The 24,986-nt window shown below is 36.3% G+C and overlaps 1 protein-coding gene across 1 annotated transcript in view; it reads left to right on the forward strand.

Moving 5' to 3' along the window:
• The window catches only part of ABCB5 (ATP binding cassette subfamily B member 5), a gene marked incomplete at both ends in the record, with an annotated part of 117,638 nt that overhangs the window by 20,872 nt on the left and 71,780 nt on the right, over positions 1-24,986 (forward strand). Inside the window, 5 exons of the mRNA XM_080818679.1 lie at positions 1,126-1,239; positions 1,551-1,661; positions 4,414-4,539; positions 5,929-6,132; positions 15,251-15,421. Of these exons, the coding sequence (XP_080674805.1) occupies positions 1,126-1,239; positions 1,551-1,661; positions 4,414-4,539; positions 5,929-6,132; positions 15,251-15,421 (726 nt within the window). The remainder of the gene's footprint in view (positions 1-1,125; positions 1,240-1,550; positions 1,662-4,413; positions 4,540-5,928; positions 6,133-15,250; positions 15,422-24,986) is intronic.

Consider the following 24,986-nt stretch of genomic DNA (forward strand, 5'->3'; position numbering starts at 1 on the left):
AAAGGCAGGATTTATTCATCCAGTGTATCTTTAAAAGCACCATGCTTTTAGAAGAATCCTAAATGAATTCCCTACTAGGATATAGAGTTTTCTTAATCCAGCAATTAAAAAGGCCAGTCTCTAGTGAGACTTTTTCCTTTCAAACTTGCTGAGGTAAGATGGCAGTCTACATTAACTTTGTTGAATGTCTTCCCTCAGAAAAATTCTGTAGATTAAACTCTCCTGCCCTTCCTCTGTCCTTCAGCATATGGTAATGTTAAAGACAGACTATCTGCAGCTCTGTCCAACGTCACAATTTAGATTTTTTTTTTTTAAACTCTTAGTGGTTTTATGTTAAATTTTAATTTATTCACTTATCCTCCCAAATTTCAACAATAAACAGTTCAGTTCAGGATTAAGAACAATTTGTCTTGCTGAACTGAATTGATCTGGTCTATATATTTCAGTTCTTATTTGGCTTTCCCATTCTATGTAGATTTCTTTTCTGTCAACTAAAGTTATCTTTGGATTTGAGACTTTCATCATTAAAACTTGTATATAAATGAAACTTGAGCATGAGGAATTTGGGGCACATCCTTATTTCTCAATTTATGTGTGACTTTGGGCAAATGGCTTGCTAAACCTTAGCTTCCTCATTTGTAAGATAGGGAAAATGCCCCTGACTTAGGTTCTTTCCTTATTTTATTTTTTGCAAACATGTGTCTGTCTGAAAATGAAAGATGTCCAATAATACAAGAATTCAGAGAAGTTCAAACAGAAATAGTATAATGTCTCTATGCTACTGAAATCTGTGACATCCTTCTCTGTAAAGTTTAAGGGATCAATCAGCAAGGAGAAAAGGCAACTCATCTCGCTCAACCAGTAAGCACTCCATAGTAAGCAGATTTTCCTGCTCAGACTTCCCGGCAGATGATAAGAAGCCCATGGGATAATCAAAAGTTGTTTCACATTAAGAAAAAGCCATCATACTTGAATTAACTTGTTTCCTTTATGTTTAGACAACAACTTCCATTCCTTCCTACCTTATTTCTCTAATATCTCTTTGATCTCAACCATATGTACAGTTCATTCTGTTTCTTTCTTATGTAATTGAGGAGGGTAAATATTATTTTCTTGTTCCTATAGGTTTTTTTTAGTGTAATCCATAGTAGTTACTGCATTGGAACAGCAGCCCCTAACTTTGAAACCTTCACTATAGCCAGAGGAGCTGCCTTTCATATTTTCCAGGTTATTGATAAGGTAAGACTTCAAACTGCTTTGAAAGATAGCTACCATTACTACAAGAAAGAAACCAAAAAAATTGACACACTTATTTCACTAAAACAAAAGGATGGGCAAAATCCATGTTGGACAATTGGCTATGGAAAGAGATTGTTTTAACTTTTCTAAAATGACATTGTGTTTTATTGAAATCTTCATGTCTAACTCAATATACTTCTGAAGCAGAAAAGAAAACATTGTAAAAGAAAACAGTCTTTAAACTATTTTTAGGATATAGACTGTCAGGTTAGTCCATTGAAGATTTGTAACATTCTCCTTGTTTTTCCAAGAAACCTGCAATAGATAACTTCTCAACAACAGGATATAAACCAGAATGCATAGAAGGAGCTGTGGAATTTAGAAATGTCTCTTTCAGTTATCCATCAAGACCATCTGTCAAGGTAGCTTAATTTAATTATAGAATTGTGCAGTCTTATATTATCTTATCCTGGCCAAGATTTCTTCTTAAGAGATTATTTAGGATCATTTTGACCAAAATTTTGCTACTTTTCTTTGAGACTTCAGGAGAGAAAGAGAGAAAATAAAGGAAAAAGAAAAAGAGAGAGAAAGAAAGGAAGGGAGGGAAGGAGGGAAAGAGTAGGCCAAAGCCAGGAGAGGGAGAGAGTGGAAGGGGAGGAAAGATAGATCAGTAATGGACCAAAAACTCTTGAAGAGCTAGTTATATTTTGCAGCCTCTTTTCTACATCCAACTGACTAAAACATTTTCAGCTCCCTGAAATTCCTTTACTCTGCATTTGGGAGCACACCAAAATGTCTTGGATTGATGGCATCACCTACCGGTGGTCCCTGAATATTATCACACTCAACAGAGAAAACTCAAATTAACTTTCTAGTCTCTAACCTGGAGAAACTATGCCCATGTTGTGCCTTTCCCTTCTCCCTTTCCTAAGAGCTCTACTGCACCAACATTCGTGTCTCAGGTACATTCTTCTTCACTTTTAGATACATATACACACTCATGTGTATGAGCAGGCACACTTGCAGCACAGAGGTTTTCCACCCTCCATCATTTAGACTTTGACAAGTTCTTGTGAAAATATTTATCAGTCTTTTCTTTTTCTTTTCATTTTATTTGTGTATTTATCCAAAAAAGGTAGTAACAGCTAAAAATTGCAAAGAGTAATTACTAAAAAAACACCTATGTTATAGAAAAAGGAGACCATGGGGCAATTGGGTAACTCAGTCCTTTAAGTGTCCAACTCTTGGTTTTGGCTCAGATCATGATCTCAGGATTCTGAGATTGACCCCCGTGTGGGGCTCCATGCTCAGCACGGAGTCTCCTTGTCCCTCTCCCTCTCTACTCCTCCCTCTGTGCTCGTTCTCTCACAAATAAAACCTTCAAGAAAAAGAAGGAGACTATTATTTTAAGTAAAACTGATAAAAATTACTAATGCCATCAACCTTTAATACTGTCTAAAATGCCCCCATACCCCCCGCAAATTTTGCATCCAGAAAAGATCTGTCTACTCCTACTTTCTTATTTTCCTCTAAGTCTTTGATTGAAATTCTCTTTTCAAAGCTTTTTATTTTTTTAAATTTTTGTTACTTAATTACATCACTGGAATAGTGTTGTTTTCTACCATTTTTCTTAACATAAACACAGCATTTGCAACTACATTTGGGTTGGTTGTTGAAGACTTAAGTACCAGTTTGCCATTAAATTGCATAGTAAAGTGCTCTCTGGGTTTTAAACAACTTTTTAAGTGAACTTTTGAAATATAGCCCTTTTTTAAAGCTAAAGAATGAATAATTTTAAACAAAGAAAGAGTCTGCCACTTTTCAATAAACAAAACACAGATTCTTGGGAAGCCTGATTTGCTCAGTCTATTAAGTGGCTCCCTTTGGTTCAGGTTATGATCCCAGAGTTCTGGGATGGAGTTCCACTTCAGGCTTCTGGCTCAGCAGGGAGCCTGCTTCTCCCTCTGCCTGTTGTTCCTCCTGCTTGTGTGTCTCTCTCTGTCTCCTTGACAAATAAATAAATATTTAAAAAGCAACAACACAGATTCTTCCAAGGAAAGTAACAGAAACCAATTCCAGAGTGAAGTACAATGAGAGAGGAGGTACTCCCACCAGGAGTCCCCAGTTTCTAACCTCCTTTACACAATTCTTCCCTGCTTGGCCCTTTGAAAGTTTTATGTTTAGCTTATTTAAAGGGTCTGTTTCTTTACAAATGGGGAGATCAAAGTGAGAGAGTCCAAGGAGAGATTCCCATGTTTTCTGGCTGAGTACATATAAATGCAAGCAAAAATAGGTGAGGGTTTGCTTGCTGTTGTCGTTTTCATAGGGTAGTTATTTGTCAGGCTTCTCTCACACTGAAGGTCTGTAGGACACTAAAAGCTGGTAGCAACTCTCAGTGACTGAGAAAAATGTTAAAGTGCTACACCATGAGATCTGCTAGAAAAGGAGGGTTTCTAATGGTGGAATCCCATTCATGGGAGCACCTAGAGAGTCTTCCTGGTTGTTTTACTTTGCAATATATTTTGTGATAATATTAAATATATATATATATATTTTAAGTATTTTATTTATTTATGCACTTATTTGTCAGAGAGAGAGAGAGAGAGAGAGCGAGCGCACGAGCAGGCAGAGTGGCAGGCAGAGGCAAAGAGAGAAGCAGGCTCCCTGCTGAACAAGGAGCCCAATGCGGGATTCAATCCCAGGACCCCAGGATCATGACCTGAGCCAAAGGCAGCAGTTCAACCCACTGAGCCATCCAGGCATCCCACATTTTTAAGAAATAATTTCCTTAAGTAGCTCATGAAAATATCTGGCAAGATTTCATTTGTTGTTGCAAATTAGAAGATAAAAGCTTTCACTAACTTGGTAGTCATTAAATTGATATAAATTGAAAATATGAACAGTTTGCTGTGGCTAGTTAATATTCTATGAGTACTCTTAATCTAGATCCCCTCTTTATATAGAGAGATGGTAAGAGATTTTTTTATCATTTTTCAAAGTTATGTAAATTTTTATTATACATGTACATGAAAGAAAACAAGATCTAAATTTGTTTTTAAGTGTCACAGAAAAATTCATTTTCTGTTTATAATTATACATTAAATCTCTGAAAATATGGGAATCATATTTTCACATACCTACTTTTATAGAATTTTTCTCCCTACTTTCCAATAGATTCTGAAAGATCTGAATCTCAAAATCAAGTCTGGAGAGACAGTGGCCTTGGTTGGCCCCAGCGGCAGTGGGAAGAGTACTATTGTCCAGCTTCTACAAAGGTTATATGATCCTGACAATGGCTTTGTAAGTTCACCTAGCAAAATTATTTGTAGCACCTAGCAATCATTTCATCACATGATGAAATTAGGAAATACCACCTATAACAGAGAGCTTACAACTATATCAGTTTTTAATTTTTAACATTGGCTTTTCTCAGCCAATTCATTTTCTTTCCTGCATATCCATTCATTCAGAAAATATTTATTGAACACCTACTGTGTGCTAGGCAGTGTTCTGGGTCCTGGGGAATATTGATGAGCAAAGCATAAAAACCTCTTCCTTCATCAAGTTTACACTCTAATACGTAAAGATTGACAAATAAAATAAGTAATATATAGTATGTTAGAAGGTGATGAAAGCTGTGGAGAAAAATAATTTATAGTACTCAGAATTTACAAGATTATCAGTTTCTCAAAACATCCCAGAAGAATATCTGTAGAAAATATGCTCTCTCATTTTCTTCTATTACCCATAATGTTGCACTTGACATTGTTACCCTTGTAAATAGCATAGAGAATAAGACTACGATAGTTACAGAAGCATAATTCTTAATGCTTCTCTTAAGATTTTCAGCTATTTAAAAGAAAATCTACCCTGCTAGAGCCTGATTTCATTTAAATTTGACTTCCTAGGTCTTCATTTGGAATATACTAGATTCACGTATTCATGCTAATATTAAATAACTAAATTATTGGATAAGCATTCCATACATAAAACAGTAGCATAGAATACCCATGGCCAGAGAGAATACTAAAGTTGGTGAGAAAGATAGGCTCTGTAAGTTATAATTATCAAACCTTGACCCTCCCACTGGAATATTTGGAGTAATGGGTAATGACACTATCTATGAGGAAGACTGTGTTCATTTACTATTATTTATTTAAATGAATAAAAGATATTTTTGCCTTTTGCAGTGAAATGGGGTGTTAAAGAGAAGAAAGGGAATTTCCTAGGGTCACCTGGCTGGCTCAACAGGAAGAGCATGTGACTCTTGCCTCAGGGTTGTGAGTTGAACCCCACGTGGGAAATAAAACTTTTTTAAAAAGTGCATGTTTTAGAAAAATATGCAAAGATCACATCAGTCTTAAAATAACAAAACTGAAGTTTGTTACATGTGTTGACATGATAACATTTGTGGCTCCTATAGCTCCTATAGCTCCTATAATTTGTTTTTCTTCGAGTTAAGATTTTCAGGTGGTTTGACAAGATTTTAAGCCAGGTTTTTGACATTTTATTCATTCCCATTTATCAGAAAAAGTGTTGACAATATATGTACTATAAATATTTTATCAAAATAAGTCTTTGATCCCTGAAACACCCTGCTTCTCAGCTTATGGTTTGAACTACTAAAAAGACTCTAAACACAATGCAGTGTAAGGCATCACAACATGATTCATTCCTTTGGTTTGGCAGATCACAGTGGATGGGAATGACATCAGAACTTTGAATGTACACCATTACCGAGAACATATTGGAGCGGTCAGCCAAGAGCCTGTTTTGTTTGAGACCACCATTAATAACAATATTAAATATGGACGAGATGGAGTGACTGATGAAGAGGTTGAGAAAGCAGCAAAAGAAGCAAATGCTTATGATTTTATAATGGCATTTCCCAATGTAAGTACACTATGTAGCCTGTGGTCTTAACTTAGAACTAAAGCAGGGCAATATTCCAAAAATAAGATAACAAAACAATAACTTCTACAGAATAGGGGCAGTGTGAATAACTGTTGGATTGTCCTAAATGAAACATCTATAAATTAGAAAGCATGGCAACACCCAGAAGAAATGCATCATTGAATTATACTTAGTTCTTACTGGTTCTCACTGCAACTGGAAAAGAAAAATAAATGAAGAATATGTAACAAAGAAATAGGAGACAAAATCATCAGTCCAAACTGAGAATTGCTGTGTCTGCAAATTGTTGATTTGTAAGGCCATCTTGTGGCTAAAAGTGAGAATGTCACAGACAGTGTGGAGATTGGGTCTGTGATAAGGCAAAAGGAAAACTAGGACTGTTTTTTAGAAGCACATGAGGATCATGGGGGAGGAGAGGAAAAAATGAAATAGGATAAAACCAGAGAGGGAAACAGACCATAAGAGACTCTTATGCTCAGAAAATAAACTGAAGTTTGCTCAGTTTTATAAGTTTTATACTTTTTATAAGTAATATATTATACGTTAAAAATTTTTAAAAAAGAAAAAAAAAGGAGCACACAAAGCCAATAATGGACAACAGATGTAAAATCATATTTGGAAAGAGATATAATAAACTAAAACTCTTGATATTAGTTTATATCATATCCTAATGGGCATTTAGAATTGATAGGTATAAAACCATTTATTTACATTTCCCAAAGTATTCATTCATCAAAATCACCTTGAAACTATTGTGGGGAGCATTCTGCAAATTACAAAAGGATGAGATTTGAAATTAAAATACAGAATAAGGGTTGCCTGGGTGGTGCAGTCAGTTAAGTGTCCAACTCTTGATTACAGCTCTAGTCATGATCTCAGGGTCCTGAAATCAAGCCCTGTGGTGGACTCTGCTCAGCAGGGAGTCTGCTTGAGATTTTCTCTCTCTCTCTCCCTCTTCCTTTGCCTTACCACATGCACATATTTCCCTTTCTCTCTCACTAAAATAAATAAATCTTAAAAAAATAAAATACAGAATAAAATTATACTACACTAAAAGGAAACAGTAACAAAAGTTTATTTCAGTGGATATATTTTACAAACCATACTCCATGAGTCATAATAATTTTGTTCTTTTTCTTTTATTAAAAACTTTTGTTATGTCACTAATTATCTTTTATCCCCCATTATTTTGGGTCATAATTGGAATAGCAAACTCATTAAGGGCTTGAGATCATTCTTTGCCTTGTAGTTTGGGAAAACAGATTTCCTTTCTTTGACCTTTTAGCACTTTCAGTGACTTCCTTGCCTCAAACACCAAGGATCTTCAGTTTCCCACTTGGAATTAGGGAGTTTTCTGGGACCTCTTAACTCATACCCTGTAAGTTACTACTTGCCTTTAGTAGAAGGTCAGTATTTACACAAAGATGTCCCTTGCTATAAATTTTATGTAAATCTTAAAGATATAATCCAAAGAACAAATTAAAGATACTGGCTTATCATGATGGAAACTAAATTACACAGCCACGATTAACCAGAGAAATAATAAGCACAGTAATAAATAAGATTTCTAGAAGTCCTCAATAGAAAAATTGGGGAAATTGGTGCTTAAAAATAAATGCTATTACTTCTATGATATGCACATATTTTTAAATTAATGTATTAGGATTAACTGATATTTCCTAGCCTTTTCCCATAATCAACCATAAAACTGGTTAAAATATATTAGGCATAGGATAATTGTTTCCAAGCATTGGACAAGAGGTAACACAAAACCGTGATCCCTGAGAGAAAGGAAACTCATGAGGAAAGCCCATAAAGTTGCAGCATTCCTCATAGGAACAAATCTCTGACCCTATCTCTGTGAACTAGAATCCAGACAGAACATGGCACTCCACTAAACTGAAAGGCAGAGATAGAATTTCACAGCAGCTTAAGCAACTGGAGAGGCAACGAAAGAGCGGTAGAGTTAAGGTATGGGGATAGAAGTCCCTGTACGCACCCCTTAGGAATCCTTAGCTGAGGATAAGACCGCCCAAGGATTATCAAAGAGCAACTGCAACAAAACTTTGAGTATAATAGAGATCCTAAAAGTCAGGGAGTGCGATGGGGATGTTGAAAGCACAGCCCAGCCATAGTGGAGCGATAACATTTACACCTTTTTAATACTGCAGGCATATAGCTGAGACACCAAAAAAGGCCACACCTTAAGATTAAAGACCATACCTTAGAGTATGCTGACTCTAGACCTGCCCTAACAAATTCTAAAACCTAGCCATGACAAGATCCCCAAAGGAGATAGAACTTATAGGTTGGGTCCTGCCAAGTTTAAAGATTTTCTACAGATTCACCCAACAAAGCATAAAACCAGGATCACACAAGTTCAAAATGATCAGTCAGGATTTGAATTGCTTACTAGAACAAAAATCAACTTTGTTTTCAGAAGAAAATAGAATTCAATAGTTTTTCCAACATATTGTGCACAGAATTCAGTATATATTCTGCAAGAAATAGATACCCAAAGAAACCGGAAACTATGACCCATCAGCAAGAAATCATAATCTAAATGTGTATGCACTTAAAAATTTCAAAATTCATGAAGCAAAAACTGCTAGACCTGAAAGGAGAAAAAGAAGAACCCACAATTTTACTGAAGCCATCTGTACTTGATAGAACAAGTAGGCAGAAATCAGTAAGTTCAGGTAATCAGAAGACCTGAACAATGCTATCAACCAACTAGCTCTAACTGACATTTATAGGACACTCCACCCAATAACAGCAGAATACATCCTTTTCAAGTACACATGGAAGATTCACTGAGATAAACGATATTCTGGGCCATTAAAAAAAAAAAACAAAAACTTTGCAAGTTCAAAGAAAACAAACAAAAATGTTCTCAGACCATAATAGAATTAAAGTATAGAAATCAGTAACAGAAATGTATCTGGACAATCCCCAGTTATTTGACGAGATCGGGCACGTTCAGGGTGGTATGGCCATAGGCTGGAAAATCACAAGTATTTGAAAATTAAATAACTCACTTTTAGATAATTTATGAGCTGAAAGAGGAAGTGTTTTTTTTTTAAGATTTTATTTTTTTATTTGAAAGAGTTTACAAGTAGGCAGAGAGGCAGGCAGAGAGAGAGGGGGAAGTAGGCTCCCTGCTGAGCAGAGAGCCCAATGCAGGACTCAATCCCAGGACCCGGAGACCATGACCTGAGCCGAAAGCAGAGGCTTAACCCACTGAGCCACTCAGGCGCCCTGAAAGAGGAAGTTTCAATGAAACTTAATGAGTATTTTAAACTAAATAAAAATGAAATTGATATTTATCAGTACTTGTAGAATACAGTTAAAGAACTGCTTTAAGAGAAATGTATAGCCTTAATTCTTCTTTGAGAAAGAAAAAAAGATCCAAAATCTGTAAGCAAAGCTTCCAATTTGAGAAACTAGAGTAAGAGCAAGTTGAACCCAAAGCAAGCGGAAGGGAAATAATTAAGATTAGAGCAAAAATGAGTGAAAGCAAAAACAGAAAAACATTAGAAACAATCATTAAAATCAAAAGTTGTTTGCTTGAAAAGATTAATGAAATCAGTAAATCCATAGCAAGGCTGATAAAGAATCAAAATAGAGGAGAGAAATGACAATATCAGGAATGAAAGACAGTATACCATTATTGATCTCAAGGAGATTAAAAGATTATAGGTTTAGTATGAGAAAAGCTATGCCTATGAATTTGACAACTTAGTTAAGGGTCAATTTATTGAAAGACACCACCAAAACTCACTCAAAAAGAAGCAGATAATTTTAATAAGACCTATAACTATAAAAAAAAGTTGACTAGATATCTAAATAGAGGCAACAGTTACAAATGAAAATAAAATTAAAAGTGGTATTCAGAATAACCTCAAAAAATATTAAAATAGAACAAATTTAATGTATGTGTAAATCATCCATATGAAAAATATGAAATGTTTCTGAGAGAAACTGAAGATCTAAATAAATAAAATGTAACTTATTCATTGATTTAGAGATACAGTATTTTTAAAGATATGTGTTCTCCCAAAACTGAAAAATGTGATGCTATACAAGTCAAAATCCCAGTAGTCTTTTTTTGTGTGTCTAAAAATTGACCTGCTGATTCCAAAATTTATTTAAAAATTTAAAGGACCAAGAAAGGGAAAACAATTATTTAAAAAAAAAAAAAAACAGAAAAGCTGGAAGACATAAATATCTAATTTTAAGACAACCATTAAGGCAGTGGAAATGGCACAGCAATGGACATGTAGATCAGTAGAAGAGAATAGCGCCCAGAAAAAAGACCCACACATATCTAGCCCAATGATTTTTGACAAGGCCAGTATTAATTTGTTTGGGGAAAGGAAAGTCTTTTTAACAAATGGTGCTGGAAAAATTGGATATCCATATGAGAAAAACAAATGAAATGTGGCCCTTACCTCACCCCAACACGTATTAATTTGACATGTATCTTAGATCAAATGTAAAAACTTAAACTATCAAGGGGCGCCTGCGTGGTTTAGTCAGTTGGGTGTCCAACTCTTGATTTCAGCTGAGGTCATTATCTCAGGGCATGTAATTGAGCCCCAAGTCAGGCTTACCACTCAGCAAGGAGTCCGCTTGAGATTCTTTCCCTCTGCCCCTCTTGTACTCACACACTCTCTCTAAAAATAAATTAATCTTAAAAAAAAATTAAAGTATCAAACTTCAGAAATAAAAACTTAGGTGAAAAACCTTTGTGATTTTGAAGTAGTCAAGGAATTTTTAGATAGGGAAGCATTTATTATCTAAAAAATAATAAATTGAACTTTATGGAAATTAAAACCTTTTTTTTTAAAGATTTTATTTATTTATCTGACAGACAAAGATCACAAGTAGGCAGAGAGGCAGGCAGAGAGAGAGGAGGAAGCAGGCTCCCCGCAGAGCAGAGACCCCGATGCCTACTTGTGTCTCTCTCTCTCTGTCAAATAAATAAATAAATAATCTAAAAAAAAAAAACAAAAAAGAAGAGGTATTCACTGTTAACTGAAAATCAAAATTAACTGAGCTCCATCATTTTTTGTTTTTGTTTCTGTTGAATTTGGTAACCCAAGATAGATTCACATTTTGTGAAGCACTACTCAGAAATAAATAGGAGTGAACTGCTGATCCACACATTATGGATGAATCTCAGAAATATTATGCTAGGTAAGACAGACTGAAAAAGCACACAATGCAATTATAGCATGGCTGCAGGATACAAGGTTAAAACACAAATGTCAGTCATTTTCCTATATATCAACAATGAACAAGTGGAATATGACATTAAAAGCACAATACTATATATATTAGCATCCAAAACAACGAATTACTTAGGTATAAATCTTAAAAAGTATGTATAAGAACTATATAAAGAAAACCACACGACTGATGAATGAAATCAAAGAATTTTTTAAATAGAGCGGTATTCCATGTTTGTGGAGAGAAAGACTCAATGTTGCCTAGATGTCAGTTCTTTCCAGTTTGATCTATTGATTCAGTGCAATTCCAATCAAAATCTTAGCAAGTTATTTTGTGGATATCAACAGACCAATTCTAACATCTATATGGAGAGATAAAAGACCCACAACAGACAACACAATATTAAAGAACAAAGTTAAAGGGCAACACTATCTAACTTTAGAATTTACTATAAAGTTACAGTAATCAAGACAATGTGGTATTGGTGAAAGACTAAGCAAATAGATCAACAGAACAGAGTACAGAGTTTAGAAACAGACTCACATAAATATAATCAACTAGCATATGACAAAAGAGCAACAGCAATACAACAGAGCACATATAATGTGTTATTGCTCATTTCAATGAACAAATGGAACAACTGGACATCCACATGTAAAAAAAATAAATCTAGACACAGACCTTATACCTTTCACAAAAATTAGCTCAAAATAAATCATAGACCTAAATATGAAATGCAAAATCATAGAACTTCTAGAGATAACAGAGGAGAAAACCAAGATGACTTGGGTATGGCAAGGTTTTTTAGAATCAACATCAAAAGCACAAACCATGAAAGAAGTCTTTGATAAGCTGAACTTCATTAAAATTAAAACTTCTGTTCTGCAGAAGACAATGTTAAAAGCATGAGAAGATAAGCCACAGACTGGGTGAAAGCATTTGCAAAACACGTATCCAATAAAGGACTGTTATTCAAAAATATATAAACAAATCTTAAAATTCAACAAGAAACCAACTTGATTTAAAAATTGACCAAAGGTCTTTACAGACACTTCACCAAAGGAGATACGCTGATGGCAAATAAGTGTGTGAAAAATGTTCCACATCAAATGTCATCAGGGAAATGCAAAATAAAACAGTGAGATACAACTACGTGCCTTTTAGAATAGCCAAAATCCAAAACACAACACCATATGCTGACAAGGATGTGGAGCAACAAAAACTTTCACTCATTGCTGGTGGGAATATAAAATGGTATGGAGATTCGGAAAGACAGTTAGTTGGTTTCTTATAAAACTAAACATAGTCTTATATTATCTATTAATCATGCTCCTTGGTATTCACCCAAATGAGCTGAAAACTTAGGTTCACACAAAAACCTACACGCAGATGTTTATAGCACCTTTATTTGTATCCCCAAAGTTTAGAAGCAACCAAGATGTCTTTCAGTAGGTGAATGGATAAATAAACAGTGATATGTCTGGACAATAGGATGTTATTCAGTGCTAAAAAGAATGACCAGTCGGGGCGCCTGGGTGGCTCAGTGGGTTAAGGCCTCTGCCTTCGGCTCAGGTCATGGTCTCAGGGTCCTGGGATCAAGCCCCACATCGGGCTCTCTGCTTGGCAGGGGGCCTGCTTCTCTCTTTCTGCCTGCCTCTCTGCCTACTTGTGATCTCTGTCTGTCAAAGAAATAAATGAAATCTTTAAAAAAAAAAAAAAAAAAAAAGAATGACCAGTCAAGTCATGGAAAAATCCTAAATGTGTAAGTGGAAGAAACCAGTCTGAAAAACCTACATACTGTATGATTTCAATTATATGATGTTCTTGAAAAGGCAACACTATGGAAACAGTAAAAAAGATGAGCAGTTGTCAGAGTTTGAGGAGGAGAAGAATAGTCAGAGCACAGATTTTTAGGGTAGTGAAAATACTCTGTATGATACTATAACAATCAGATACATGTCATTATGCATTTGTCCAAACTCATAAAATGTATACCACCAAGAGTGAATCCTAATGTAATCTATGGATTTGGGTGATTATGATATGTCAGCATAAGTTCATCAGTTATAACAAATGTACCACTTTTGTGGAGGATGTTGGATGGGGGGATATCCTGTGGAATGGGGAACATTGCATGTGTGTGTAAAAGGTATATGGGAAATCTCTATACCTTCTTTTCAATTGTACTTTGAACCTAAAGTTGTTCTTAAAAAATAAATCAAAAGAAGGCATGCACTGTATGATTCTATCTATTAGAAGTTCTAAAACTAGTGAAATTAATTTATAGTGATAAAAATCAAATCAGTGTATGGATTTGGACTGGAAAGATTAATGAGGGAACCTTCTAGGGTGATGGAAATATTCTGTATCTTTACTGGGGTGGTGATAACATGGCTATAATCATTTGTCAAATCTCATAGAACCATATCCTTAATATGTGTGCATTTTATTATGTATAAATTATTTCTCAATAAGGTTTATGGTGGGTTTTTTTTTTTTTTATGTGAAGGCCAGACTCTAGAATAATCAAAGTTTTAGAGACTATTCAAATTTATAACCTTGAAGAAATGAGCTTTGGGTCATGGACATAATCCAATACAATATTACTATGTTTCGTTAGTTCTAGAAATTATCTCCAACCTCAAATATCTAATGATATCTACTCTGTTAAAGATGTATATCCCAAAAAATAAAAAACAAAATAAGCAAAAGAAGGCCTATAAAGTGTTCCAAGATGGAAAAATATTTTGAGAAGTTTGATTTTGCATTAATCTTCCCATACTTTCTTTCAGAATATCCAGGAAGGAAATTGTAGGTAATATATTGTTAGTAAGCCTTTCAAATAATAGTTAAGAATGTAGGGGCACCTGGGTGGCTCAGTGGGTTAAGCCTCTACTTTCAGGTCGGGTCATGATCTCTGGATCCCGAGATTGAGCCCTGCATCAGGCTCTCTGCTCAGTGGGGAGCCTGCTTCCCCCTCTCCCTCTACCTGCCTCTTTTCCTACTTGTGATCTTTCTCTCTCTCTGTCAAATAACTAAATAAAATCTTTAAAAAAAAATAGTTAAGAATGTAGTTGTATGGGGCGCCTGAGTGGCTCAGTGGGTTAAAGCCTCTGCCTTCGGTTCGGGTCATGATCCCAGGGTCCTGGGATCGAGCCCCGCATCGTGCTCTCTGCTCAGCAGGGAGCCCGCTTCCTCCTCCCTCTCTCTCTCTCTGCCTGTCTCTCTGCCTACATGTAATTTCTATCTGTCAAATAAATGAATAAAATCTTTAAAAAAAAAAAAAGAATGTAGTTGTATTACTATGGCTCTTTTAAAGATATCAGTGCATTCTAAAACTGTCTTTAAAAACTTTGAAAATTGGTTCAAATTATTATTAATCCACCTAAAAATCCTTCATGATCATACGTTCTCATTTCCTTTTTTTTTTTTTTTAAGATTTTATTTATTTATTTGTCAGAGAGAGAGAACACAAGCAGGGAGAGCTGCAGGCAGAGGGAGAGAGAGAGAGAAGCAGGCTCCCCACTGAGCAGGGAGCCCAATGTGGAACTCCATTCTGGGATCCTTGACCCTGGGATCATGACCTGAGCCAAAAGCAGATTTAAACTTAACCTCCAGGTGTCCCGTTCTCATTTCTTTCAGTACTAGCCAAATTATTCTTAGGTCCTCTCTTTACTAGACTCTTTTTTTCAAATAGTTGTTTGTTTTTACAAAGAACAGATCAAAGGTCAAAAGCAGCCAGGCTGAAGTAGTGATTAAGCTGATATTAAAACATAATATATAATAATATGTGATTGTCATTTCCTGCTCAAATGACTTGATCATGCTGTCTTCTGTTTTGTGCTTTTTCTGATTTTTCGAATAGAAATTTAATACCTTGGTAGGAGAAAAAGGAGCACAAATGAGTGGAGGACAGAAACAGAGAATCGCTATTGCTCGAGCTTTAGTTCGAAATCCAAAGATCCTGATCTTAGATGAGGCTACATCTGCCCTAGATGCAGAAAGTGAATCAGTTGTTCAAGCTGCACTGGAGAAGGTAAGTGAGCAGATCATTTCTTATATCCATAGTCCTGGTTCAACACTGTTTTTAACACAAGAAAGTATGGCTCTGCAGTAGATTATTTCTTGAATTCAGAGCCGTCTTTTTTTTTTTTTTAAGATTTTATTTATTTATCTGACAGGCAGAGATCACAAGTAGGCAGAGAGGCAGGTAGAGAGAGAGAGGAGGAAGCAGGCTCCCCGCTGAGCAGAGAGCCCAATGCGGGGCTCGATCCCAGGACCCTGGGATCATGACCTGAGCCGAAGGCAGAGGTTTTAACCCACTGAGCCACCCAGGTGCCCCAGAGCCGTCTTTAAGATATTGATGCAGAGTGTTCACCCTTGTAAAAACTTCTACATGATGGAAGTGATTTGGATGAGAGAAGAAGATGCCATAGCTGCTGCTAAAAACATACAGGAAGCTGATATCCAAGCAGTCATCCCATATATGCCTCTTTTCCAGTAGCTCTGCACTTTACACCTCCCCATAATGATCCCACACCACTACCACGATCACAGCTATAACCACATCAACTCTTAGCCTCTTTTTTACACACCTGTGGGTTCTCTTCTGTGACCACTTTTCCTCTTTAGCACAACCCCAGAGTTCTTAGCTTAATTTCACCTTCAGTGGAGAAGCATGCAGTCTGGTTTTCCTGCCCTTAAACCATCCTCCTCTAAGAGCCCTGGACCCTCTAACCTCACACTAACCTCCTGCTTACTGCTGACATACTTCAGGACCACAATGCAGGGATGGTCCTTTACCAAATTGCATTGCATTTGGGAGAGTAATTGTAATTTGGGAGAGTAATTTGGAGGAGTAATTTTTCATATCACTGCCATATGAAAAACCATTGAATACTTCTTTCAGTGGGCAACCCTACTTTTACTTTTTTTTTTTTTTAAGATTTATTGATTTACTTGAGAGAGAGAGTGAGCAGGGGGACAGGCAGCAGGAGAGGGAGAGAGAGAATCTTAGGCAGACTCCCTGCTGAGCATGGAGCCCAACAGAGGGCTCAATCTCAAGACCCTGAGATCATGACCCAAGCTGAAATTAAGAGTAAACTCTTAACTGACTGAGCTGCCCAGGTGTCTCCAACCCCTTTTTAAAATCATGGCCTTCAGACCTTTCAGAAGGCTTAATGACACATATACTTTGAGCTTGTTTGAAAATGTGTTGTGTTTTTCTGCCTAAGAAGATTATAGACTCTCTCTTTTTAAGTATTAACTTTGTGCAACCAGAAATGGATACTGGCCACCAGAGTCCCCACTGCTTATTGAATAATCTATTAGTTACTATTATTACTTGCAAGTCAGATTGTGTAAGTTTTTACCCTTGTTTCCATTCCAAAATAAGAGTGCCGTGTGTTGCTTGTGTGTCGCACTCAAATTGTGTTCAGTGGTGATGCTTAGTTCCTTAGGGCTTGAATGTACAAAAATTTATTATACTTAACATAACCATCTTTTAACTTATATTAGATTTGCTTTCATTTTATTGAGATATAGTTAACAGATATATAAGATTTTAAAAAACATATAATAGGCTCCAGCCGTTGTTTAGAGGTTAAGTGCCCATTGCCCTTTCATCCAATGTGTTAATCACTTCAGGCAATCAGAACTTGCTCAAACTTCTAAAATGATAGTTGCTTGGTAACATTATAAACTAATAAAAGATTTTTTTTTACTACTGGTTAAAATGAAATCTATATCATAATAAGAGAGCAACATAAAATGTAAACCATTATACAGTTATATACAGTAGGTATACCTGTGCACAAAAATGAAGACAACATGTATAAAAATACCAATTGTATGGCAGAATTATGAGGGAATTTAAGTTTTTAAAAATTCATTTACTATATTGTTTTTCAGTTTTTAAAGGTGAGGGGATTATTGACATTGTGGAGATGTATAAGTGTGAAACTTTAAGTAGGTTTTGCTGGTCTTGTGGGATGGAATAAATGGTAACAAATGGGGTGACAAGTAGTACAATAAACTGAGTAATTATATATGCCTCAGTTGATTGGAAAATATAGTAAAGATTAACAAGAGCTCCAGTGTCATGAGAGTCCTCTATACATACCACACAGAGTGCAGTTGTGGAATCAAACCTTTGGAGAGGTCCCTACCTAACAAGGGAGGGCCTGCAGCAGATCTCATTTCTGCTCATCTAAGAACTCGCAGACCTGCTGCATAATATGGCCTAAACTCCAATAGTTAGCAGATTTTTACAGCTCAAAATATCTTGTAAGCTACTAACCAAATAAAGAGGAAACAACAAAATGTATCCCTTCTTGTTGGTGAATGCTGCATCCACCTCCCTCTACACCGTGCCTTCACTTGTTCCTCCCAACCCAGCCTCCCGGGACATTACCCTCATTGCTTTCCCCTTACATCAAATTCTAGAACAGTAAAACTAATCTGTAGTGATTAGTTATCTTATCTAAAGCAGTCTAAAGTAGTCACTTACCTAAAAGCAGTCAGTTCAGGTCATGATCTCAAGGTGTGAGATCAAGCCCCACATTGGCTCCCCACCCAGTGCAGTCTGCTTAAGATTCTCTTTCTTGCTCTCCCTGTGCCCTTCCCCACCCCACCTGCCTACATGCGCTCTCTCTCAAATAAAAACAAATAAATCTAAAAGAAAGAAAGAAAAAGAAAGAAATCAATCAAATCGGTGGTTTCCTGCAGCAGATGGTAGGTTTAGACTAAAAGAGCATCAGGCATCTATCACTCTTGTCCTCACTTAGATTATTGCAGTAGCTAACTTCTTGCCCCAGCCCATGCCCATGCATTCTGTTTTTAACACAGCATTCAGGTGATGCTACTAAAATGTAAATCTGAACATGTCATATTCTGTTTCAAATCCTCCTGTGGCTTCTTAACTCACTCTTGACTCTGAGTAAAAACCAAATTCCTTATAATAAGCTACAAGGTTCTGTGGAGGCAGTCTCCAAACTCCTTCTGGAACCTCACATCCCCAACATTGGCTGCTCTTTAAAGTGCCATAGCACTACTTATCAGCTAAAAAACTACATGTGTATTTGTTTATTTTGTTTTCTGTTCTCCACTGGAATGTAAATTCAGTGGTGACAAAGGCTTTGATTGGTTAACTGCAGTGTCGCCAGCACTAAAATGATGCCTGGTCCTTAGTAAACAGCTAGTAAGCATTTGTTAAATGTATGAGTGTGATACAGAATAGTTTCAAAGCCTGAAGTACTATTTTCTGGATTTCTTTTTTTTTTTTTAAGATTTTATTTATTTTTTGACAGACGGAGCTCACAAGTAGGCAGAGAGGCAGGCAGAGAGAGAGAGAGGAGGAAGCAGGCTCTCCTCAGAGCTGAGAGCCTGATGCAGGGCTCGATCCCAGGACCCTGGGATCATGACCTGAGCTGAAGGCAGAGGCTTAACCCACTGAGCCACCCAGGCGCCCCTATTTTCTGGATTTCTTAAGTTAGGCTTGTTGCAACGTAGTTTTGCTTCACTTATCTTGTTCATGAGGGGAACCTGGAGTCAGTGAATAAAGATTTATGCTACAGGCTATGTGGTTCCACTCTGCTACTGGTTTGGACCCAGCATGCCAATGCAACAGGCTTCCATTCAGTCCCAGTAGAGGAGGGATGGCAGTAAAAACCTGTAGGCCCCTGGGGAAGCGGAGGAAGCCCATACTGACTTTGGGATAAAGCCTGTGAAAGCTCTTTGAAATGTTAAAAGTGGTATGCAAATCTAGGGATAATTATTACTAAGGGAGGGTCAGCTACACCACATCAATGGAGAACCTTTAAAAAGACCCTTTGCTAATTATGAGGGAAGGGTTTCCATTACAGTTTTATTCTTTGAAGAGACAGAGCTGCTTTGTTGCCGCCCTCATGGGCTTTTCTTTATCATTGCTGTTCTTTCTCACTGTGATGCATTTTGCTGATCTTCCTCAGAGGCCCCTTAACATATTTATATTACTTGGAGAACTGAACAGTAAGAAAATTGGTATATTGCATTAAGCTGTGGGCTACTTTATTAAATTAAGCCGAAAGAAGTGGTTATCGAAAGTTAAAAATAGGTTAATTATTACACATTCGGTGCATTTTTTCAATTAAATATCTTGCTTTTTATATGTAGAATTAGGGATTTATTCATTTCTTTCTTCCTCTCTTTCTTTCTTTCTTTAACCATTTGTAGCAACTTTATAACAGTTGAGAACAGAAAGGGAATTTCTGCAAGGGGATTTCCTTGGCTGGAATTTAGCCAGAAGAATGAAGGTAGCATAGAGACTATCTCATTCTAAAAGCATCATGAAACACTTTATAAGCCTGCCTAATCAAGCTCACATTTGTTAGGCTTGGTGTTAAATTATAGACCACTGATTTATTTTAGGATAGTGTTTCTTCCTCTTTGATAGCTCAGGTCCCCATTGAGTCTGACTAAGAAAGGGAAAAATAAATCACCGTAACTCCCAGAAAAATCTACAAATGCACTTGTACACCAAGATTTACGTATAGTATATATTGAAGGGTTTATAGGTGCCCTGAGGTCATTCATGAGTCATTATTTTAGGTATAGTAAAGGAACAAATGGGTGATAGTAGCTAATCCTTATAAGAACCCAATGAGATATGCACACTTATTTCCTATCTTACAGATTTGCACACTGAAGCACAGAGAGGTTGAATAACAGGTAGGCAACAATGAAGCCAAAATGTGGACCCAGATATGTTTCTTTAACTCATTCACATAGCCACCATGCTATATTGCCTCAAGATTATACATCTGCTAGGAACTTAAACTAAATCTTAATCCAGATCACCCTTCAAAACTAGCCCCTTATTAAAGATAGAATTACCATATGATCCAGCTATTCCACCTCTGGGTATACACCCAACAAAATTTAAAAAAGGAATTCAAACAGATGTTTATATACTAGTGTTCACAGCAGCATCATTCACAATAGCCAAAAGGTAGAAACAACCTAAATGCTCATTGACAGATGAATGGATAAACAAAATATAGGTATATACAATGGAATAGTACTCAGTCTTAAAAGGGAAGGAAAGTCTGACACATGCTGCAGCATAGATGAACCTAAAAGATACTATGCTAACTGAAAGACAGATGCAAAAGGACAAATATTATGTGATTGCATTTATATTAGATACCTAGAATAGTCATGTTCATAGACAGTAAAATGGAGGTTATCAGGGTCTAAGGGAAGAGAGGGAATGGGAAGTTATTGTTTAAAGAGGTATAGAGTTCCACCACGGGATGAAAAGTTCTGGAGTTAGATAGTGGTGATGGTTACACAACAATATGAATGTATTTGATGCCACTAAATTATATACTTTAAAATGGTTGAAACTGGTTAAAATTTTGTATGTATTTTACCACTAGAAAAAGAAAAAGAATAGCAATCTAAGCCTGAATATAAAAGGATAATGACACAGAAGAATTGACCTCTCTGATCCAGGAGGACCCAACCCTTAAAAATAGTTAGAATGGTAAATTTCATGTTATGTATATTTTACCGGAGTTTAAAAAAAAAAAAAAAAACCACAGGAAAACACTAGGCTTCTTCTGAAACCACATTGCCTCCTTGGGAAAGAAACAAACCATACGCAAATTGAGGCTCCCATGTCAGCTTATAATAGACTCACTTTTGTCCCCTTAAGCTGCTTATTTGGATCCTATTGTGTATATAGCTCATGGGTTTTTCTTTCACAAATGGTTTTAAATCATTATTACTCAGCAGGATATTTCAGAGTCTTAAAAAAATATAATAAAAAGCCTTAAAAATATAGCAAAATATTTTTCCATGATACAAGTAAATATCTTGGTAATTTCTGTAAATTTTAATTATTCCTAAGCCTCATCCTCCCCCACAAATAAGAAAACCTATATAAGATATTAATTTTTCTAATTGCTACCAAATATCTCTAATATATCTGTAATATAATCTACATAGTATATCTATATTATATATCTCTAATATATAATCTATGTTAAATAATAATATATTTCTAATATATTATTTGTTCATCAGTATTCTGGGCTAGATAAGATATTATTCCCTCCTAGAAGAAAGACGAGCTAATTATTGTAGCATTTTCTCTTCTTGCCCACCATCTACTTTATCATTAATTTTTTGTTGTAATTTCTCCACAGATATTTGCTTAATAAAGTTAAATGAAGGAGAAAGGTATTAAATGGCTATGAATAATTTTATTATTATCAAGTATTAACTTCTTTGTTAACTTATTTAGAAGAGAGAATGGAGATATTTCAAGTTATAAAAAGAAAACATTGTACTATAGAGTACTGTTGCTTATTCCTAATTAAGTAGTACATGTGGCCTCACCTCATCAAAGAGTTTAGATTTTGAATGTGTTTTACTCTATATAAAGAGTCTTAACCTTAGTATGTGTGTGTGTGTGTATATATATTCTCACATGAGTAGATCCCTGCAAGCTGAAAACAAGAGGTTTGAGTAGGAGGTGAATCACTTATTAAATATGGCTTCTAAGGGGCTGATATTTTGCTATTTGCCACTCCGTTTTACAAAAGAGAAAGCATTTTCGGACAGGTGAAGTGGCCTTACAGTAATTCTACATTGTTCAGCTATGGAACCAATGTTGACTCAGAAGAATGGCAAGCCTATTGACTTTCAACATCATAAGGTAGTTAAGACACCAAAAATGTTTCCTTAAAACTGTCATAAAAACCTTTTTAGAGCAAATGGTCAATTAAGATTCAGTAGCTCAAAGGGAAGAAATTTGTAAAACAGTAATGAGAGGTTTTTTGGACTGTTCTTGGAGTATTAGGGTACTAGCATTTTCCAGGAGCCTCTTTTTTTTAATGATTTTATTTATTAATTGAGAGAGAGAGAGAGAGTACACAAGCAGGGGAAGGGCAGAGGGAGAAGCAGACTCTCCACTGAGCAGGGAGCCCAACATGGGGTTCGATCCCAGGACCCTGAGATGATGACCTGAGCTGAAGCCAGACGCCTAACTTACTTGAGTCACCCAGGCGCCCCTCCAGGAGTCTTTTGAGGAGTGGAGGAAAGTAGAGAGATAGGGTGGTTGAGCAGGGATTGCTGTGCACCACCACTCCAAAAATTCAAATGGCAACTAACTATTAGTTTGTCTGGTTAATTTAAATCTGTTAAGCTTCCACATGTGCTTTTATTTGATAAAAGGATTTTGCAGCTTAAAAAAAAAAAGAATTTGAAGACCACAAGACTGTATTACATCACGAAGTATATGTCATCAGTGAGCCCCAAGTCCACCTGAGCCAACCTGCTAGGATGCAGTCAGTGGGAACTTGCCTTCCATAGGTTTCCCACCCCTTGCTTGCTGTGGGCCATGAGAACTCTGAGTTTACAGGCTTCAACAGAGAGTATATTACCCCTGTTAATTGACCCACCAGTCAAATTCAGACCCTCTCAAATGCTCACAGTTTTACATTGTTCTTTCTTTTCCTCTTGCTAACCTTTATTCAAGGCACATGACCACCACTGGTGAAAACCCAGCTAGCCTCCTTAGGCCCTTATCTCTGCCCTAGTATTTATTTCCATGAGGGATGTTTTGAAACAGCCTCTATTTCAAAGTGCAAGCTAATTACCTGGTGATTTATTGTTGTGCATGGAATTACAAAGTAATCTAAAAAAATGCCAGCAAAGTGTCAAGTAGAGACCTACCTTCCTGTTGACCTTTTTTTGGTTAAATACCTAATTGTCTGGCTTTTAACTTTGTTTAAACTATGTAGGACGGGAAAGATACTAGGAAGTTCTTTTAACTTGGTACTCTCTGGAAGAATAGCAACAAAGACATATTGAAAATCTACCATATCTTCTCTGAGATATCTGAAAAAATCAGTGGAATGGATTCTACTACCTCCCTTATTTTTATAATACTTCTTGTTAAAAAACAAAAACAACAACAGCAACAACAACAAAAACCAAACCATCACCTCAAATTTCTTTGATCAGTTTTCTACAAAGTCTTGATTTCCAAAATTTCTCCCATGTTTTAAGTCTGAAACAGTTAGTGTTGTCTCCTATGACTAGTACATCAGTTTTAGGTCCCATTTATGTTGAGGTAGTGGAGCTGTATTTTTGTAGTGCATTTCATAGTACCTTAACTGTGTAAGATAACTGGAAGCCCATGTTATGAGTTTTTCAGAGCATAGCTTTTTCCCTTTTTATTTTGTAACTTTTTCAAATGACCTCTATTTCCAATGTGGGACTCAGATTTACAACCCCGAGATCAAGAGTCAAATGCTTTACTGACTGAGCCAGCCAGGGACCTCTAGTTTTTTACCTTTTAAAGTATTAGGCTTTTGTGTGTGTGTGTGTGTGTGTGTGTGTGTGTGTGTGTGTGTGTGTGTGTGTGGTTTGAAAGACTCAGACACTAATTCATGCTATAATAGATTAAACTGTAATAAAGTATATACTTTAATCAAATATTTAGAGTTTGGACCATGAGCCTGGCAGAGTAAAGATGGTACAGATGGGTAAATGCAGTCCATTCCGGTCTGCAGGAACATCAGTGCTCACTAAGGCACAACTGCAGAAATGTCATCCCCTACTGTCAGTTTTCAGATGTCAGACAACAGCATTAACTTTTGCAAAATAAGTAAACTTGTTCCATATGTAATGGCTAAGAAGTGAAGAAATATTAGAAGTGAGGTCTACAAAAATACCTGTGAAGTGAGCCTCCCATGAAGAAAAGAATGTCTAGAAAATACAACCTGCATCAGGAAACTTTATAATTCTGATTATGTCATAAGACTGCACACCATTCTCAAATCTTTTCTAATTGCAGTCTCCTAATTGATTTTACAACTTCCTTTTCCCTACATTCTCCTCAGAGTATCTGGGTTATATGTGCCCTTTTATATATTTTAAGTAAATTTCATACATATTAATTTGCTTTGAGAAGTGTTTAATAGTACTGTGAAATCAATTAGCTAATTTGTAACATCTTACACCCTCATCAGTAAGGTTTGAGATCTGGTTGCTTTTAGAAAATAACATTTAGGGGCGCCTGGGTGGCTCAGTGGGTTAAGCCTCTGCCTTCAGCTCAGGTCATGGTCTCAGGGTCCTGGGATCAAGCCCCGCATCAGGCTGTCTGCCTTTGTACTAGTATTCCTAATGCATGCCTACTCAACACCACCATTCTATGTTCATTGTCCTTTAGGGTTCTGGAGGCCAGTCTCAGGGTCTCCAAGACCCAGCATACAGTTAAAATTGACGTTTGAATGAGAAAAGTGGAATTACTATAGGCTGAATGTCTTATCTCTAAAAACTAGGCACATCAGACAAATCCAGACTGAGGGACATTCTACAGAGTATCTGACTGGTATTCCTCAAAACTATCAAGTTCATAAAAAATAAAGAATATCTGAGAAATTGTCACAGCGAAGAGAAGCCTGAGGAGACAAGATGGTTAAATGTAATGTATTGAGAAGGGGATCTGGGAGCAGAAAAAGAGTAATAAGTAAAAATTAAGGAAATCTGAATAACGTATGGAGTTTAACGTATTGATACTGGTTCATTTGTTGTAACAAATGCATCATAGA

Source organism: Martes martes, assembly GCF_963455335.1.
Source record: "Martes martes genome assembly, chromosome: 11".
NCBI lineage: Eukaryota > Metazoa > Chordata > Mammalia > Carnivora > Mustelidae > Martes > Martes martes.